Source organism: Onychostruthus taczanowskii, unplaced genomic scaffold, assembly GCF_017590055.1.
Source record: "Onychostruthus taczanowskii isolate IOZ18803 unplaced genomic scaffold, ASM1759005v1 scaffold2, whole genome shotgun sequence".
In the NCBI taxonomy this organism is placed as follows: Eukaryota; Metazoa; Chordata; class Aves; order Passeriformes; family Passeridae; genus Onychostruthus; species Onychostruthus taczanowskii.
In genome coordinates this window covers 21,751,527-21,771,961 of record NW_024499239.1, presented here as the reverse complement: position 1 = coordinate 21,771,961, position 20,435 = coordinate 21,751,527, and the positions used below count along the sequence as shown (strand labels likewise).

Here is a 20,435-nt window from a genome sequence, read left to right as displayed (position 1 = left end):
GATGCCTGATCAATTGTTCCTGCCTCCTCTATTTAGAGTTCTACCATCTTTCTTTTTTTTTTTGTCTTGATATTCCACATTAAACTGGTAATGATTCAGAACACAACAATCCTCCTCCTTTAATTCTTTTTAAAGAACGTTAAAGCAAACTCAGGTGAAAGACAGACCATCAAAATTCTAAATACTGCTTTTCAAGTCTTCAATAAACCTTTAAATGAGGCAGAGCAGAGAGTAGTTAAAAATTACTTACCATACAATGGCTAATCTTGGAATTGTAAACATTAAAGCTGGTTCATAGTCATCTATCATATCTTGAGTGAGGTATCCAAGCCTTAAGGCTCTAAGCAGAAGAATAAAATTATTTAGTAAGACATCAAAGTCTTGAAGAACACATTTCACTAAGGAAAAATTTGAAAAAATTGTTATAAACCAAACCAAACTGATAGTATTTAAGTCATGCACTGGTTTTGTACAGTCTAAACCACTACCTATATAACTGCTTGCTTAAGTCTCTGCTTTAAAGAAAAAAATAGTATCAAAATATAAATGCAAGAAACAAATCCCTTTAAGCATTTAAAGCTTTTATAGTCATTCAAAACACAATTCACTTTTATGAAATTTTCTCTATTTACTATTTTATTCAAGCTTCAGCTTGATACTGAAAACCACTGGCGCTGACAATTTTTCAAATAAAAGAAACATTTTTAAAGTAATAGTGGAAAGTACTTGGTTTCATTTTCAAATACAAACTGCTCTAATTATCAAGTTCAATCTCCCCCTTAACTAACAAAAAACCTAAGAAAATCACCCATGAACAGCCCAGTTCTACACAAGAACTTACTGAAGTCTAAGGATTTAATATTTGGGGGAGACTTCATTATCCTCAAATAACTTCTCAAATGTCTTAAGTCCCTTTTAAACTAAACTTCACTTTGCTTGGATTTTTTACTTGGCTGTATTTTCCAGGTTGCTTCACAATTTCCAAATTTCACCATATATGTTTTATAACATCCTCAAATTTCTTCTCTGACTTCTTCATCCCAGTGTTTAAGACTGCAATGAAAACTGCACACAAGTCCTGCTTTTGGTCCCCAAAAGAATGGAAAGAACATTTTCTTATTCCTTGTCAGCCAGTACTGCTGGGGGTGGACAGGACATGACCACAAAGCAAATCCTGGCTGGTGCCAAGAGTGGATGGACACACTGGTGCCCATGCTCACTCCCTGTTCCTCCCTACAGCCCAGACAGATTTCCCAAAGCTACACAAAGCAAATCCTGGCTGGTGCCAAGAGTGGATGGACACACTGGTGTGTGGCCCATGCTCACTCCCTGTTCCTTCCTACAGCCCAGACAGATCTCCCAAAGCTAGAAGTAAGAAACCATCTTTTTCCTCTTACTGGGCAAATAGAGAATCCCAGAATTGTCAGGGTTGGAATGAACCTCTGGAGATCAGCCAGTCCAACCCCCCAAGCAGAAAGGGTCATCTGCTAGAGCAGGTGACACAGGAACTTATCCAGGTGGGTTTGGAATGTCTCCAGAGCGGGAGACTGACTCCACAACCTCCATGGCAATTGTTCTGCCACCTCAATGTAGAGAAATTCTTTCCCCATGCTGGTGTGAACTTCTTGTGTTGTAATTTCTGCTGTTACACTTTGTCCTGTCCCTGGACACCATGGAAGAGAGTCTGGCACCATCCTCTTGACACACACCTTAGAGATATTTGTGTGCATGGATCAGATCCCCCCAGTCATGTCTCCTCTGAACAGGCCCAGCTTCCTCAGCCTCTCCTCCTAAAGGAGATGCTCCAGACCCTCATCACCTTTGTGCCTCTGCTGGACACGTGTATGCCACAGGTGAGTACGTGTATGTGTAGTAGCTCCCTGACTGATGGAAGGTAATTCCCCTCACTTGTTGTGACCTTTGAGTTGTAATCCTGTCTCCCAAAATGCCTGAAATACCTCTGACCTTGGTGCCATGTACAGATTGAGGCAGTGTGCTCTGTACTCCTCCATTCCTTGATGAAAGGATCGCCCACACCAGACCCAGGGTCCTGCTTCCCAAGGTCTCCTAACACGACATTTAAACCAGCACTTATCCTAAGGGCCTTTTACAGTCAACTGCCATCTAATGATTCTACACAGAATATGATTCACTAATTTTCTTTCAAGAACAGTGCTGCACTGCTCAAAACCCCTCTTAGACTGAGTATTTCACATGCTGCTCCCCTCTACTGCCCATCTCCAGGCTAGTTCATCTGTCACAAGGGGGAAGAAAAAAAAGTTGTTCAACGCATTACAAATTCGCCCTTTGCTTTGCACCTTGTACTTCTAGAACTTATGGATTGCAGAACTGATTTCTTTCTGAACATCATTCTCCCTTCATACATATAGAGCCAAACACCAGCCCTTTGAGATTTTAAAGACATTTTATGTGTTCTTTATGAAAATCACTGGAGGTTCAAAGATTATTTGAATCATCTCCCCATGTATTCTTACATGAAATATCACTAAGTCTTGATGCCTTGAACAGACTTAGCTTATTTAAATGCTTAGTCTTCATGTACACATCTGTAACTAGGCATACCAACAATACAGTTATTGTTGTATTATTAACTCTTGTGTTTTGTTTTGCATTTTTTTAATGTAGAAAACAAAAAAAACCCACAGGCTTGTGCCTGCCAAGCATGCTTAATACCTTCGAATTTGGATACTTACTGAAAAAGCAACATAGCTGGTGTTTTATGACAATTCTTCAATATTATAGTTAATGTACTTCTATAAAAACTCAGAGAGAAAGGAAACAGAGAAATTAAGATCGAGTCCTTAACTTACCTCTCCACAGTTTCACAGAACAGTACGATAACCTCCTGCTGTACATAGTATTCTTTTGGAGACTTCACAGGTACCATGGCTGACACATAACTACAAAAATTATAAAATAATGTACCGCTGTTTCACATGCTTGAACAAATAAAATTTTAAATAAAACCAAACCTAGAACAAATCATCTTAGAAACCTAAGATGACTTCCTGTTCCAATTTGTATTTATTTCAACAGCACTCACTATGAAAACTGTACTGTGTAACAATCTATGAGAAACACAGCCAAATTACTTATTGAAGAGGAATTGAGGCAACGGAAGTCAGCAGTAATTTAGAAATATTATAATTATATAGCACATTTACGTTACAATGATGTAATTATAATAGCACATTTAGCTATCAGAACCCTTTACTGTGTGGCACAGCGCCTTGGAAGGATCTTTACTGCCCCATCTTAAAGACAGAACAGTTTACTCTGCATTTCCTCAATTTAAAAAATCTGACTTAAACCAAACATTTTATCTATAATAATTTTACATGAAATTAGATTAATGAAATTAGTTACCCAGATGAGACAGTTTATGACACTTAAAATTTGGCCTCATTTCTATGTGGAATTACTAGCAAAAGCACTAATTCAACAAGGTAAGAAACACTGGTAGAAGTTTAGTGGTTTTCTGTCACTGCATTACTTAATTGGTCATTTGTAGAGTACAATTAACACAGAAAGGGAAGAAGTTGTTTGCAAAATGATGGTGAAGAAAAATGCTCATATAGAGAGTGGAACTGACAGGCCAGAAACTGCACAGACACTGCCAAGAACCAGTTACTGATGTCATTGGTGTCTGCACTCAAACCCACACTTAAAAACATGTTTTTATAGAATGTTTTCAATTGAAGTGTTTTCAATGTAACAGAATAATGATGTCTTTTCTAATCAGAAAAAAACCTGTTTACCTGAGTAAAGAACATAAGAGAGTAATAATATTGAGGAAGGGCAAGCAGTAATGTGGGACATGACAGTGTACAGATTATTCCCAAGAAATATTAAAAGACTACCCAATTCCAAGAACCATGTTCTGCTAAGGGCAGCAGTGACTGTGTCATATTAGATCCACAGATAACCCTGCCCATTATCTTGTCTGTGGCCAGCACCACAAACATCTAACACACAGGCAGGTAGCTGTCTAGACTCTGAAGCACAATGCAAGACTGGTCAATGTGACCCCTGATGCAAAAAAACATCACCCCAAAAAGCAGTTATTTTTACTTAAGCTATAAACCTCAAAGTCATTTTTCAATCACAAGTTTTGAAATCAGTGATTTCCTGTGCTTAATTATGGTTCATGTAAAAGCACTTTCTCCATCACAATTCAATTTGCCTTTCTAAATTCACTGGGTACATCTTGCTTGAATCACTAAGCACAAGAGAACAAAACCTCAGTCTCTAGAATATGCGTTATCGTTCTTTTCTTTTTAAATATCTATTTGTTGCCTTTTCTCTGACAAAGAAAACATTAAGAGATTTATGGTTTCCTTTTGTGTCTTGGAAATTCTCCCTCAAATGCCATTTGCCAGTATGCAAATGGGGGATTATAGTTTAGCTGGAGAGAGGAAACGTTGATTGCTAAAAAGCTATTTAGTTTTCATTATTGCTACACTGGAAGGAAAAATCTAACAATATACAAATTACTAAAGAATTCAAATACAATGATAAAAAATTTACATCCTTTTTCCACTCTAAGAATATAGAGTGAAACAGTCAATTTCCAAAAACCAACAAGCCAAAAACAACTGCAGTGGCTAAGACATGGCTCACAACACATTTACTTCATCTCTTTTACCTTAATTCAAACTCAGCAAAAAGCACATCAAAATGCTTGAGGGAATCTTTCATTTTTTCTGTGTAGAGGTTCAAATCCCTCAAGGCCTGGTCACGAATGATATTTCTGACTTCCTCTAGGCTTCGGGTCAGATCCTTGGCCAAGGGCCTCATAGCCATACTCTCAATTTCACGATTCATAATAATTGAACCAGCAGCCAAACACTGTGAAAGAGATGAAGAGATAAAATATTAGTTTTTACAAAGTAAAAATACTTCTATACTCAGAAATGAAGCACAAGATGTGCTATTTAATAAGATGTGCTTTTGAACAATGCCAGTACTTATCCCCAGTTGGCTGCAAATTATTAAACAAGTGAAAGATTTAAGACTAGTATAGAGTCAAAAGCTTTCACAGAAAAGGTTAGGGAGCAGCTCAGCCAGGGAGAGATGAGAAGAGGAAAAGGCTGAAGTACAAGAATGTCTTAGGGTGACCACAGTGCTGACAGAAGAACTGAAGTTATTCTCCCACCAGTTAGGCAACAAGCATTAGTAGGAGAGATCCTCTATGCACACACAGATTCCTCGCATAAAAGAGATGGGAATCCAGCAAAACTATAGTCCATGGGCTGTTTTGATTTGGACTTTGATTTGGATTTTTTATTTTATTGTAAAATAAATTTGTTCCAAGTTCTGCAACTGTGATGTCTTTTACAGCAAAACTGCTCACACTGGCTATCACACAAGAATCCAGTTAGGCCAGTATCCTGCTTCCCACAGAAATCATGATAATATACAAAAATCAGGTCACCGAGTGATTCTTCCCTTCCAGTGTCTGGAAAGCAACTATTTAAGACTCCTTGCCCCAGGCATTATACATGGACTCTATCCAGCTGACAAAGACATTAACAGTAGATTTTTACTGCAACACATTAATAAAACTTTTTTAAAATCTTGCCACTAAACACAACTGCGGGCTTTATTATTTTATGGTTACATTTGGAAGCACCAATGTAAATACTTCTGTTAACTGAGAAAATACAAGGTTGTTCTCAAAGATCAGGAGGTTTTTTTCCCCTTTTTTAAATCTCCATTTGCAGCTGTGTCACCCCCCTCTCCCGGGCATTCTGTGGATGGGAGCCACACCTGCAACTCAGTATGAGGGACCTGCAATCCCAGAAGGGATCCTTTCTCAGCAGTCTGATTTGAGGGCACAAAGAGAAGATCATGTTCTTACTTCTTATCAGCCAAAGCAGTATTTGTGGGAAGCAGGGATAGAGTAAGTGTTACCTGCTGATAGGTATTCTCAGTCTGATAACTCAGTGATTGTACTGACAAGGACAGAAGTGTGTACTCATAAAGCTCACACAGCCTTCTTGCTCCATGAATTTACAGGAGGGCAGTGCCTACAGCAGTAGGAGCTGGCATTACACCATCACTGCATGTGTTACTTTCCCTGGAACCAACAGGTCCCTCCAGCCTGAGGGTTACACAGTGAAAGTTTGATTTGGAAACGGGTTTAGCTTATATAACACAGCAGTGAATAAAACAAGACTTAGGACAGGATTACAAAGCACTTTCATACCAAATTAATTTTGTAAATTCTGAGACTTCTGACTCAGAGGAGCCTGCAATTAACAACTGTCAAAGTTTCAGAAACAGAACATATGGAGACATATTGGACTGAACAAGATGGGAAATCTTAATGGAGAATATCCACTTGAAAAAGAAAGGAGAAACTGGTAGAGAAAAAAAAAGGTTATTAACAGGAGGCCAAGGATTGCTTCAAGTACAGGAGAGGCAACACAGAAAAAAGACCACAACATGCTGTTGTGTGGTGGGATGTCTGGACTAATCCTCCCTCAAGTCTCAACAAATTCATGATGCCACCTTAAGTTACCTTCAGGCCAGTAAAGTGAAGAGTTTATCACTAACGATGCCACAATATGAAAAATACCACCAAAAAATGATTTCTTGTTTTCAGCCAAAGACACCAGTACTAAAAAATAAATACCTTGCGCATCACAGCCTTTTGTTCTGACACTTCAGGCTTCCTTTGGTTAAAATAACAGAAGCTTATTCACTACAAAAATTCCTTGTTCCTACAGGTTGGTCTAAAAGCAAGGAGACTTCTTGAGAAGAAGTCTCAAGACTTTCTCAAGTCTTTGAGAGAAACCAGGTAAGAGAAGAAAAGTGGACTTCAGTGTTCTGCACAGGAACTATTATACTGGCATACACATGAAACCAGAAAGTTTTGTGCAACATATGACAACCTGAGGTTGCATATTTAGGATGAATTATAGCATAACACAGCCATTAAAGTGACAGCATGCACTTCTATTTGTTGGAGATGAACTTTTGTCCTGATGAAACTCTCTAATACATTTTTTATTTGTTTCTACGATCTTCAAAACAAAAAAAACCCCATCAAAATATCACTCATGCTAACCCACAAAAGAAGAATTTTTCACTATAGAATATTGACAGCACACAATTATGAAAATAACCTGGTATGCTCTTAGCCCAACCAAAACCACAGTTAAAGACCCCCATTTTTCTGAGCACCCAGAGCAAGTTGTCTTGTTTATTTTGCCCTGTAATTCTTTCTTGTACCTCTTTCAGAAAAATCTGAAAAGGTTCTTGTGGCTTTACACAACAAAAAAGTGTCTGTTAATCCCAAACAACAGGAGTATGACAGACCTACCTCTGCTCCAAACCAAAGCTGTCCTGCAAGGTTGTCATGGCGTATTTCCTCTGGAAACTTAACACAGAAGTCTCTGTTGGCCCGCTCATGTGGAATGCATTCATCCATGATTTGGTTTATGATGTTCAAAACATTATCCTGAAGCAAAACACAGGATACCATATATACAGTTTGCACAGAAAACATTTTTGCTTCTAAAATAGACTTCATTAGTGAAGTACCAACCAATTAAGATAAAAAATGCAGTAGTTAACTCTCTTGGTCTTCATACACACAGTGAAAACAGAGGAGACTACTGCACAGAAACAAGAGCAGCAAACTTCACTCTTTGTAGTTTTCCTAGAAACTGTTTCTCAGATTAGTTGCACTTAACTTTGACTACTTCAATGAGACTTCTGATGAGGAGGCATGACACAAAGAGCTCGTTACCGCCAGCTCTCGGTACCTATCAGTAAATAAACTGGAAGTACAAGTGAATTATACTTATTCCATTTCTTCTCACCAGCCCCAACAATACACACTGGCCTTATTCCCACAAAGAGCACCTGAGAGGATACCTTGCAGCTGTTAGAAACTGAGTTATATTGGGGCCATTTAAGTTCATCCTGGTAATCTAAAGCAGTTTACACACCTGAATCCCAAGTGGGCAAGGGCTGGCACACTCATCAACCACCACATCCCCCAGACACCAGGAGGACAAGGGGACACCACACAAATTAGAGCTTTAATAACTGCTCTGATCTACCACTGCACCAGGACAATGACCAAAGACCTACAAGCAGTTTCTTGATATGCAGTAAATAATCTGTATTCATTTATTTGAAAAGATAATTTTCACATTCCCCTGCTGGGAACTGTACAGAATTTAATTAACATAATAAAGGTAGATTGAGAGCATGAAAAAGGCTGAGTGCTTTCATAAAGATGTTTTGTCTTATGCTTCTTCCGCTATTTACAGAATTCACATTCTATTTAAAGTATTTCTCAAACAAATACCACCACATCTGTCTGTACAAAATTGTTTAACAGACAGAATTGCTTTAAAGCTACACTTCAGTGCAGGTGAAAATAAAACATTTAAAAAACAACAAAAGACAGGAATTTTGAAGAAACCTGCCCCTCTAGTATGTTCCCCATCAAAACAGACAATAGCTACTTTAGATACAAATAATGATCCACATTTCCTGCAATTTCTCCACAGACTGCTGTACCTGCTGTTGCCACAAAATAATCTTAACATTAAGGCTGTAATTACAGCTGTCTTCATGCAAAAGAAGGGAATAAATTAATGATCAGCAATATTTATTACACACTGGTATAAGGAACTTGATGTGTTAATGATTAAAACACTTTCACTAAGTATTTTTTACAAAGCTGTCATGAGATAAGAAGTTTCATATCAATAAAGTCGTAAAAAACAAACAAAAAACCGCACCTCATACAGTTAAAACACATGAGGAAGTGTAACAACCAACCATCTTCTCTAGATGTAAGACTGAAAATCAAATGCCCTGTAGCCCCTCCAGGGCATCACAACACAGACCACAGCCAGCAGGTATGAGAAGAGACAAGAAAAGAGAACTAGAATCACAGACAAAATAGCTGATTTTAGAGATGAAACCTCCCCCCCACTCTGCTGGGCCTGTTGGACTGCCAGGATCAGTGGGGCACCAGGATCCCTCAGAATCCAAAGAGATGCCCCTTGTAGGAACTGAAGGAAAAACCAACCTTAAATATTCCCAAGGGTCATTGCAAGGAGAACTGAAGTTAAATCCTGGAAGAAGACAGAGCAAAGATGCCCACACCCTGCAGCAGCAGCACCTGAACCCCTGGCTGCAGAACATTCACCACCTCCCCTCTCCAGGACAGCAGGGACTCAGACAAGCAATCACATCCAAACTGGTCTGACTTTGGGGTCAGAAAAAACAGAATCATAGCAAGTTTCCTATTCTCCTTCCACTTCTTAATTCATGGTATTGAGTATACTTCTCTCACCAATATTTAGCTAAATCTACCTGGGAACCAAAGCATTTTGAAAGTAGGTCTCCTAAGAAAAACAACTCCTAAACTACCCAGCTCCTACCCAAAGTTACAGAGCAAAGGCTGAAAATGAGGATGAAAACATTTACATTGTAGAAAGGCATGAGTCACTCATGAAGTGCTTCACATCTGTCATTACAGATCTATTTTGAGACCAGGTGCTTTGCCTGTGTCACTTTATCACTAGTGCAATACAAGTTGGTCTTCATCACCAGGATGAAAAACCAGATTCCTGTTTTCAGAGAATTAATCAGTGTTTGCAATGGCCTTTTTGCATTGGAGAGATATACCAGTAAAAAGCAATCTTACCAGTTAAAATTTTACAAAAGTTTCATGAAATGTAGAGAAATATTAAGGCAGGAAAGTCTGAGAAGAACACTATTCAAATCTGGTTATATCAGACTTAAAGTAATCCAATTACATTTTATTTTAGGACATATGATTCCAATTTATTTTACTTGCCACCCAACTTTAATATGGGGAAATGCAATTTTTCTCTTACTTTTTTTTTCCTTAAAATGCTACACAGAATAAGAGGAAAAGCCATATTAAAAAAAAACAACTTTCCTCCCTAAATTTTATTTTACTTCAATGGATTATTTTTAAATGCAATCTTATGTGACAGCAGCTACAAGACAGATTGAATTTCCCTTACATAACCACCTATATACATATTCGAAATTCCTGATGTATCAAAGAACATTTCACACAAATAGAATAAAGAAAGAGGACTCACAGCTGGTAAGCAACTGTTCCATGGTTTTATTCTGTTTTTCTAATCCTTATACCTGTTAAAAATTCTGTCTAAATCATCTCAGGATATAATTATTACAAGCATCATGAAATTTTATACCTTAATGCACTTGAATATTGCAACTAAAGGCATGATGATGTAATGAAGATATTTCAACATTTTACAATATACTAATGTTTAAGTATATAATGTATTTGTTTCCCCCTTAAAAGACACTTAATATTCTTGCTCATTTCTTCAGCATTCCTATAATCTCTAGATGCTTCTGCTCCAGAGCACCCAAGATCTACCAAAACCTCTCCATGTATGCCAAACTTTGAGTCAGGTATTTTTTTTTTAATATGTGCAGTACTACTAAGTTAAACTACAGGTAATTAGAATTTTAATATACACTTCCCAATGGAAATAAATCACAATAGGTCCATCTCCAGTAGTAGTTGTCTGTACAGAGTTACCTGGCTTCACACAGGCAGCTGGTTATTCTGTCAGAGAGCTCAGTGAAAAAGCCAATTAAAAACAAGGCCATCTTTTCCTGCCTAGTCTAGCAGGGATACAGGAAGACTACAGAAAGAACAGTTGATGGAACTTTGATATATAATGCACGAATACTGAAAGATTTCTACAAGGTAAATTGCTTTTGCTGTTTGAAGATGTGCAATTTCCCAAATTCTCTGTTGTTCTACAGGGTTTATTTTATCATCCTACAGAAGAAAAAAAAACCAAAACAAACCAACAATTCTTCATCACTTCCCTTCCCTCTTCCATTTTTCTTATGACACCCAGAGCAGAGTCACTTACATAAAAAATCTGGAATATTTGATCCCATAATAACTTCAGATCTCAGATGCTTTAAAACTGGAAGGATGCCAGCCAATTTAGACAGACTATCCAATGCATTGTAAGCAAATTAGTCTATTCTCTAGAAGAACTTCAAGAAACATTCAATTTATTTAATTACAGTATTCTGCTTTGTAAGCTAATAACAAATGGGTTTGGATACATGGTAGCACTGAAATTTTGCTTTAATTTAAGCAACAGAAATCAATTAGTTGGAATTGAAGTAGTAAATCTTTCACTTGATCCATCTTTCTACATAAAAGCCTCCGGATTGTAATGCCTCTTTTGGTGGCTTTATCTGTTATCTTTTGGTTTCTCTGTACAGTGGGATGTGCAGTTTTGTTTCAGGTTCTCTGCTGAGGCTTTACAGCAGCACAGGCAGCCACTGCTCAGATTCTGCTTTGGGATTTACTCCAAACTCCTCACTTCCTGCAAAACATAGCTCAGAGTTTCGCATAACAGACAGCCCTTATATTTCATTTTGATAGGGAAGATAATGAGTGAGAGTGAGTCAATGCATGTAGGTAGCCACAGTAGAGGACAAATGGTTTATTTCTGGCCTATCAGTAATTAGCCATATCTTAAATAATTAGACCATAAAGCTAACATCAACTGCTGCATTAGCTTCCAGAATAGGTACCAAAAAAATGCCAAGAAATTAATCTTCCTTATAACAGAAACATATGTTTAGAGCAACAAAAGGCAAATATATCTACCCTTTTGTACATGTCACTGATAAAATTTACGGTGCTCTTGCACAACATTAAATTTAATATGACCTTTCTGAGGTCTTTTGCAAGACTTCTTCAAAGGAAGGTAACTTCCTGTGCTGTTCAGTACCTCTTTAATAGCCATGTTTTGAATTATCAGTAAAATCTAGCTAAGGCAATATGGTCTATAACAACATGACCATAAGCTGAAGAGATGCTATTTTAGCCTCTTCATTTAAGTAAGTCCATGACATTTTTTGTTACCCTTTCTAGCTTGGTAAGTTCCAGAACCCCTTCAACATCACGTGGCAATCAGAAGTCACAGATGAACACAAATCAATGCCAAAAATAAAGGAATATTTTATTGTAATTAAAGCAATTAGCGAGTATTTAGGGTTTTATGGGCTGCTTTAACAGAAGAATCCAGTAACAAGGTGGTGTCCTCTCTGATGTAACTAACAGGTTTTCAATGTACACACAGAAGTCCTGGCTTCAGAACCCAGACAGTTATTTCACATTAGAGATCTCTGTGGTTTTCCCTCCAGTCCATCTTGCACAGATCCCAAAGGCTGAGCTTTCAGACTCTCTTTGCCTTATCAGCTAATTGATTATTTCCCACTGGCAATGTAGCACTATGGAATTATTGGGGTTGGAAAAGACCTTTCAGATCAAGTCCAACCACTAACCCAGCACTGCCAAGTCCACTGCTAAACCACGTGCCCAAGTACCACATCCACAAATCTTTTCATCACCTCCAGTGATGGTGACTCAGCCTCTGCCCTGGGCAGCCTGTTCCAATGCTTGACAGCCCTCTTCACGAAGGAAGTTTTCCTAATATCCCATCTAAACCTCCCCTGGCACAACTTGGGCCATTTCCTCTTATCTTATCAATTGTTACTGGGGAGAGGAGCCTGAACCCCACCTGGCTTCAACTTCAGGCAGTTATAGAGAGGAATTAGGTCTTCCCTGAGCCTCCTTTTCTCCAGGCTAAACATCTCCAGCTGACTCAGCCACTCAAAAATCTTGTGCTTGGCCTCACCACTGCTGATCCAGGCCAGGTGCCATTGGCCTTCTTGGCCACCTGGGCACACCTGGCTCCTGTTCAGCCACTCTCAACCAGCACCCCCAGGCCCTTTTCCACGGGGCCCTTTCCAGCCACTCTGCCCCAGCCTGTGGCACTGCAGGGGTTGCTGTGACCCAGGGGCAGGACCCAGCACTTGGCCTTGTTGGACCTCAGACCCTTGGGCCCACTGATCCAGCCTGTCCACATCCCTCTGTGGAGCCTTCCTGCTGTTGAAGACAGCAACTCTTCCACCCACCTTGGCATCATTGGTAAATTGAAGGTGCAACTCCTGAGACTCCACTTTCTAAAAGTAACAGAATTTTTCTTTGTATGAACTTTGGGGAGCAGCTCCTAGTTCAACTCATCCCACTAGAGAGTAATACCAAAATTCACCATGAAAAGGCAACTTGGATATCTAGCAATTTAAATTCTGTACTGCCCCAGCCTAGCAACAACAACTCTCAATAAATAAGAGGAATCCCCATTCACAGAGGGCAGAATGAAGGATATGTCATCATTAATTACTGCCATCTTCACTTTGCCTTCCCCTGCTGCAGTGAAAGCATCCTGCATCCCCAACACATTCATTGCTGAGTTGGCATGGAGCCAGCTTTCTTCCCTATGGTTCTCTGCTGCAAATTAATTCCCTGACTTGCAGTGCACAGCATTTTCACTCCACTCTGTCCACAGTCTTAGATAACAGGAGTTTCTCACAATGACCTATTTGACCCATGTGAGCAAGTGGAAACACATGAAAAAACTTGTTAATATGAGAAACTACTATTTAAGACTACAATACTAAACATTATTAGGATCCTGTTTTCAAAGAAAAATATATTTAAATATTAATCACTCCCTACATAAGATCAAATATGAAATGTAGAAAGAAAATACAATTCCTGTTAGTTGATGGAGTTGTACTGATGGCCCAAGTTACAGTCAAGCATTTTATACTTTATAGCCATTTGCTAATTATTCTGTAGTGACCAGAAGTCTCCCAAAAATGAAGAAAAGCTGTTAAAAGCCAACATTTAATTATTTCATTTACTGATAATGAAATATCTGCAGTTTAACTCTGCACATTTGTTTTTCACCCAACTACAACATTACACTGATCACCTAACATTACTGGGGGAAAAATGGCAAATTTAACATCTGTGAGCCAAACCCAACAGACAAAAAAACCCCAATTTTTCTGATACTTAGAGGTTACTTAGTGTATTTAGAACAACCATACTTCACTTGCAGTGAAGTATGGTGAAAACATATGAAAGGGTTGACAAGTGTGCCTGCTTGCAAAATGAATGTTAAGAGCTTTCACTCAATGGCAAACCCAAACAGGAAGCAGGTACCTGACACCAACTGTTCCAAGATGTCAGGCAGCACAGAGAAGACATCTGTTAGAGCAATGCAACTCACACAAGTCATCACTGCTAGGAGTAATGAAATGACAAATGTTGCCATCAGTTATCAAACAACCGAACTGGAAATGAAACTCCAAAGGAAAAACCACCCAAATTTACAAGCTCTATTATGACAGGAAAAAAGTAAAGTAGGTATCTGTATTGTCTCAGATTTAAGCTTAATCTTGACATCATCAATTTCAAATGGCTGTTCTCAGTTTTTCTTTTTTTTTCCTAGACTGGCACTGTCCCCACAAAAATTAAATTGGAAGACACTGTACAAAAGAAAATAATTTTCTTTGAATAAGTCCTAGCTCACTCTCACATCAAACAGCCTAATCCTGGCACAAATTTCTGACTCTCCTACCTCTCCATCAAGTTTCTTAAATACAAACCTTATGAGAACTTTGTTCTAGTGTCCACCAGCTCTGTTCCCCTTCAAAAAAAAGCCTCAAACACCGATCAAATTCAGAAAACAATCATGATTCCCTCCTCACTGCAGATCAAAGAGGAACACCCAATGGGTTGGACAGAGGCTGCTTTTGGTTCTTACTTCTTCCCTCTGTTGTTAAAGGTATCTTTATCTACAGTTTCTAAACTCTGTGAACATGAAGGTTTCTTTCAGTCAACTTCCTCCCTTGATCTCAGTAACTCCCTGCTGTCTCCTTCACTGACCTCTACTAACATATCTAATATAACGTCTCCAGGGTTGCAAATTAGGCAGGCAAGAAAGACCTGGCCATTACTTCAGCTAAAAATGCTCCTGGTTCAATCCACACTGTTTAACCTCTGTATCAATGAACAAAATAACATTAGGAATAGATTCTTGCCAACTTCTGTCCAATCATTAGGTTTCAGAACCCAGCAGGGAGTTCCTTTCACTTTTGGCTAATTTGTCTCCTTTAATGAGATCTATTTCTACCTAATTCTACAAGAAAATGTTCTTCAATGGACAGATGCAATCAAACACGGAAACATCCCACCTCTGAACTGTCTCATTGTTCACAGTGATGGTACATACTCCCAGTTTGCTCCTGTCAAGAATGTTAATGACACAATTAGTATTTCATAGATAACTCACTGCCAATCCACTACAGCACTGCCCTCTGAGCTCTTCAGCAGCTCTTCACAGGTACCCTCTCCATCGAGGGATGCTCGTTGATGCTGACTTCCTTTGTGAAAACTGCTTCCCTTCAGCATGGATACAATGCCAATAAAGCACAAAATGAAAGAGCATACATCTTCCCCCGCTAGAGAGTCCTTCTTCTCATACCACTTAAACTTATCAGAGAGTAGGAGACACCTTCAGATAAGGTTTTTTTACACCTGAAAAAGAAAGCCACTTTTCATTACAGACTGGCGTCAGGCTGTTTCGCAGTGTCAGCCTTTGGCAGCCAGGCCAGCTGAGACTCTGCCCCTTATCTCACCATCCCACCTACCCTGCAGCCCCTGTCCCCATGTCTCACCAGCACTCAGTGCTCTTCTACTGGGAGCACCTGGGGAGGGTTTCAGTGCACACACCCAGAGTAACCCCCATCATTTCACTGCTCAAGTTCACAGACAGACTCGACAAATACGTGCATACAGCTGAACAAGGGTTTCCAGTGTAAAGCTGACCACAGCTTATTTAAACTAGCCTTGGATAAGGATCTAAAACTTCAAAGCTCTCTCAAAGCTGTGCTTTGAGGGGTGCCATGTATAATTGTGGGAATAAGAACAATAATATTGTAAATCTGGAATGGAAAACTTTTAAACTGATGCTGCCAACAAACCAGGGGATAATGCCTAAGGAACTATGTGTGATAACACAAATACACATTGGAACAGGGGTATTTTTATATAAAATCAAAGTTAATTTCTCTTGTTTGCCCATGCTCAACTACAGACAAGCAATAAAGTCAAGATCTTTACTGAAACTTAAATGTTTATAACATTTCTACCAAGTGCCCAAGGGCTCGCTTGAATCAAAGACTGCGCAGCCAACACACAGAGCTGCTAAAGCTATCACAGACCTCTGACCAAAACCACTCAAATTTACAGAAATATTTCCTTCTGAACCCACTCTATGCCTTTCCATTAATACAGTTATAAAGCTCACTGGTAACCCACAGCACTGGTAAACTTAAAAGCCTTTACCTGCTAGGAAAGAAAGAACACACTTAGCATTAAAAATCAATGAAAAATCTGATTTCACTGAATACAGAATTAATTGAGTTTTGCTGAAGTTGTGCAGCTGTAGACAAAAGACACAGAAAGGCCAATGTGAAATTTCACCACAAATACAGAGTTATATCCAACAACAGTTCAACTGAAAACCAAGGAGCACAAATCTTTGGAGACTTTCATTCTAAGAGTGTTCAAGCTTCAAATCATTTCTACACTCTGTGTATTTTAAATGAGTGATTTAAAGTTCTCCTAAAAATTTACATCAAGATAATGCTGCTTTCCTGGTTGAGGAATCCCCTCATAATTTTCTTTTCTCAATTATAAATTATGATATTTGCATTTCAGAATAAGCCAGACAACCACAAATGTTTTAATTAGATCTATTGAGAAAACTCATCACAGTCCAGCTACAGGGTCAAAATATTTTATAGTCAAATTTGCAAAATCCCTATGGAGGAATATTGTACAAATAACAAACAAGGCTGGCACTGAGGCCAGAGGTTTGTACAAATGTGTGAAAATGAAAAACAATTTTTCATACCAGTTATCAGGTAAGTCAAAAGGAAACATGACTCTGAAAGCCTGCTAGAATTCGTCTCTGATTATTTATGTCTGCATCAGACTCAAACAAAAAAAGTGAACAAAAAACATACCAAAAAAGACTTTTTCACAGTATCAGGACAATTCCAAAACAAAAATTACCAGAGCTTGCATCACAAAGGCAGTTTAGCCCAGAGCCTCAGTTGCACAAATCAATTGAACAAGCTTTGCAGCCTCGAGAGGATCATCATTTACCACCTCTACATGAACTGTTACACTGTTTGATTATGAGCCCTGTCCATGTGGAACAGCAACAGCTTCAGCAGCAGTTACAGACACCGCAGGGCAGGAGAGAAACCAAAGAATACAAATCTCTGCTGCTTGGTATTTGTGTAAGTAATCTTCAGGCAAAGAAACCTTGAGACCTCTAGAGAAGTGAAAATGTATTCTCAGGGCAAACCTAAGAATTTATATTGTGTACATCATAAGTTAGTATCAAGAGCACTACATTGTCTGAATTAAATTGTGAAACAATTTAATTGCTGTGAAACAAGGAACAGTAAAAACATGTAAGAAGTATCTACCTTTATCTCTTCACCTTGTGAAGAACCATGTACTTTGGGTAATGCTGCTGCTGTTCACCTCAACACTACTTTGAGAAGTGCTGAAAAAATAGCACCAGTCTAAAAAAAATGGAAATCCAGCAGGACACAGTAGGTGATATAAGCAAAAAAGGTAAGCTTCCTTAACCAAGAGCACGTTTTCTGCATAATTAATTTCACACAAGTACAGATTTCCCAAAGCCTTTAAAATGGGAAGTTTTTAGGAGTGCAGGCAGTGCATAAGCATGCAGGAACAAAGCCTACTATCTGAAGCCTGCTCTCCAACAGCAAACCCATCCTTATCACAAGCTGTTTTCATATTAATAATTTCAAACTTCTTCAAAGCAACACTAGCTTGCTAATACACGCAACACTTTCAAAAATGAATAATTTTTAAATTATTGCCTTAAAGTCTGCATTATCTGCATTATTTTTCACCAAGAACACTGTGCAGCAATGAGTTAACACAAATTCTTTCAAAAGCATAAGCTGGAGACAGAAGACAACCAGTTCATCTTTACTACAAAAGGAACTTGGGGTTATGAGTGAACTATTTAAGCTTCTCATTCTCTCTGGCTAATTATAAAGTCACAATGATTGAACAAGCCACCCTAATGGCTAACAATTTATTTTCTTCCCATCACCTTAAATTCCAGCCATTCAATTAGTAGTTTATTGTTAAATTATACATTGAAAGTAATGAAAGGGCAGTCTGAAATTAATCTGTTCTCTCAAACTCCAAAGTATTTTGTAATCCCTCCTTCCAGTATGTGGAGGTCTTTGTTGTGTCCAATATTTAACATACACAGATCTATATTTAGCACCTAAAGGCTTTCATCTCAAGGTGCAGCATGAGGATCCAGCATGAGGAGCTCGAAGCCCTTGGCCCAGTCCCAGATATTTGGCATCAGTGGCATGAGCAGAACCTGGTGGGATGAGTTCTGTGACTGGAGCGCTCTGCTGGAGGGCTCCAGGCTCTCCAGGGGCAGGTGGGGCATGGCTGGCACTGTGTGCAGTGCAGGGGCTGGAATGCATAGAGCTGGCAGTGGCACAGCTGAGAACCTCTGGGTAAGGACTAAGGACAAATGAATGGACTGGGGATGCTGTCCCAGGAGGAGCAAAGTGAGGGGAGACCTCAGTGCAGTTACAACTTGCTCTAGAGGGGAAGGGAGGGACAGACACTGATCTCTGCTCTCTGTGATAGTGACAGGACCTAAGGAATGGCCTGAAGTTGTGTTAGGGGAGGTTTAGGTTGGATATCAGGAAAAGTTTCTGCCCCCAGAGGGTGGCTAGGCACTGAACAGGCTCCCCAGGGCAGTGGTCACAGCAGCAGCCACGCAGAGGTCAAGGAGTACTTGGACAATGCTCTCAGGGATGTGGTGTGACTCTTGGGGACGGTGTTGTGTGGGGCCAAGAGTTGGACTTGTTGATCCTTGCGGATCTCATCAACTCAAGATGTTCCATTCAAGGATTTTGTTAAATGAAAACTTACTTGTAACAACCTGACACGTGAGAAAACCAGATCGCACAATATTACACAAAATATTCTTCATAATAATCTATTATTGTGAAATGAATTATTTTTATTAAAAAACAGGCTTTAACTTTCAAGTATGTTAAGGTCACAATGAAAATTAAATTCCACTGCTAAGAACTGACTTGAAAAAATTACTAACTTGCCTTCTTGTCTTCCTTATCATACTTCCCCAGCATTAAAGGAAAAAACAAATAAGTGAAAGGGATTTTTCTATATGATTAAATGAAAAGGCTTCTAGCAGAAGAAAACAGACTTAATCCCCAAGTACAAAAACATCACAGAATAAATAATTTGCACATATGGTTAATCTTGCTAACGTGGGGCTACCATGTCCATATGGAGAAAAGAAGGAAAATTGCAGCATATTTAAGTCATGAGACTACATAAACAATTCAGACTACATAAAAAATTCAGTGGCTGATACTAGAATCTATCCTTCTTTGCACCAGTAAAAAAAAATATAATTAAAATTTAGCCAATCACACTATAGCAGAGCTGACAGCAATCCTCTGATGGCACTGCTGAGGAGTGTGGAGGAACAATAAAGCCCCTGACAGTCAGACACGTCACATTACATTAATTCCTACATTACTGCATCTGGGATAGTATCTTACTTCACAAATGCTGAGAAAAGTCAGCCTTAAAATGACCTGGCTCCATTGTCCTCGTTTAGCCTTCAAGTGCTCTGGGAAAGACACCCCTGTGTCTCAGGTCCCTTGTCAATGCTCATTCAAGGTACCAACGTGGCAATTGTTAGCAATATAAAAACCATGATCAAGGGCAAATAATCATACATTAAGAAATGAAAACTCATTTTATCTTTTGAAGCTGAGTGTTGGAAGACTCCAATACCTCTGAAATTAAGAGCCTTCTATAGCTGGGTTCTCTTTCACAAAGAAGAAAATGTATTTTTAAATTTGAATAAAACTTGTGACCAAAGAAGAAACTGTTCTAATTGCAGTACAGATAAAATATTCATTTTGCTCTCCTGTTAGCACCTCATGTTTTATATGGATGACTACCTCATCCACCAAAGCCAGTGGTTTTCCACAGGAGTTTGCATGCAATGATTGTGGTCATCATGAGCAGATGGTACAGCACAACCTTGCATCACAGCTCTTTAGCAGCAACCTATGGCTACCCCAGCATGCACCATTTAACATAATATAATCACATCCCTTTTTCACTGATAAAAAATTAATAGTGTTTTGTACACAAAGATAAGTTCTCTTTTCATTATTTAGCAACTTGTCAATCCAGATTCAGTTTCACCCTTGTGCATTATTGATTACCACCTGTGTTGTCATTTCATGCTACATCAACTTTTGTTTATTTTTAAATATATATAATAAGAAAACTCAAATGTCACACACTGAAGAGCCTTTCCATTTCCCACTACAGAGAAATCAATGCATGCTCTATGACAATTCACTCA

At 38.8% G+C, this 20,435-nt stretch overlaps 1 protein-coding gene across 6 annotated transcripts in view; it reads right to left on the bottom strand.

Moving 5' to 3' along the window:
• Nucleotides 1-20,435, bottom strand: part of ZFYVE28 (zinc finger FYVE-type containing 28) — a 147,830-nt gene that overhangs the window by 55,451 nt on the left and 71,944 nt on the right. For all 6 annotated transcript variants that reach the window (XM_041403026.1, XM_041403027.1, XM_041403028.1 and 3 more), the window contains exons 3-6: nucleotides 7,349-7,486; nucleotides 4,667-4,869; nucleotides 2,832-2,921; nucleotides 251-340 (exon numbers count right to left, since the gene is read on the bottom strand). In XM_041403026.1, coding sequence (XP_041258960.1) covers nucleotides 251-340; nucleotides 2,832-2,921; nucleotides 4,667-4,869; nucleotides 7,349-7,486 — 521 coding nt within the window. The remainder of the gene's footprint in view (nucleotides 1-250; nucleotides 341-2,831; nucleotides 2,922-4,666; nucleotides 4,870-7,348; nucleotides 7,487-20,435) is intronic.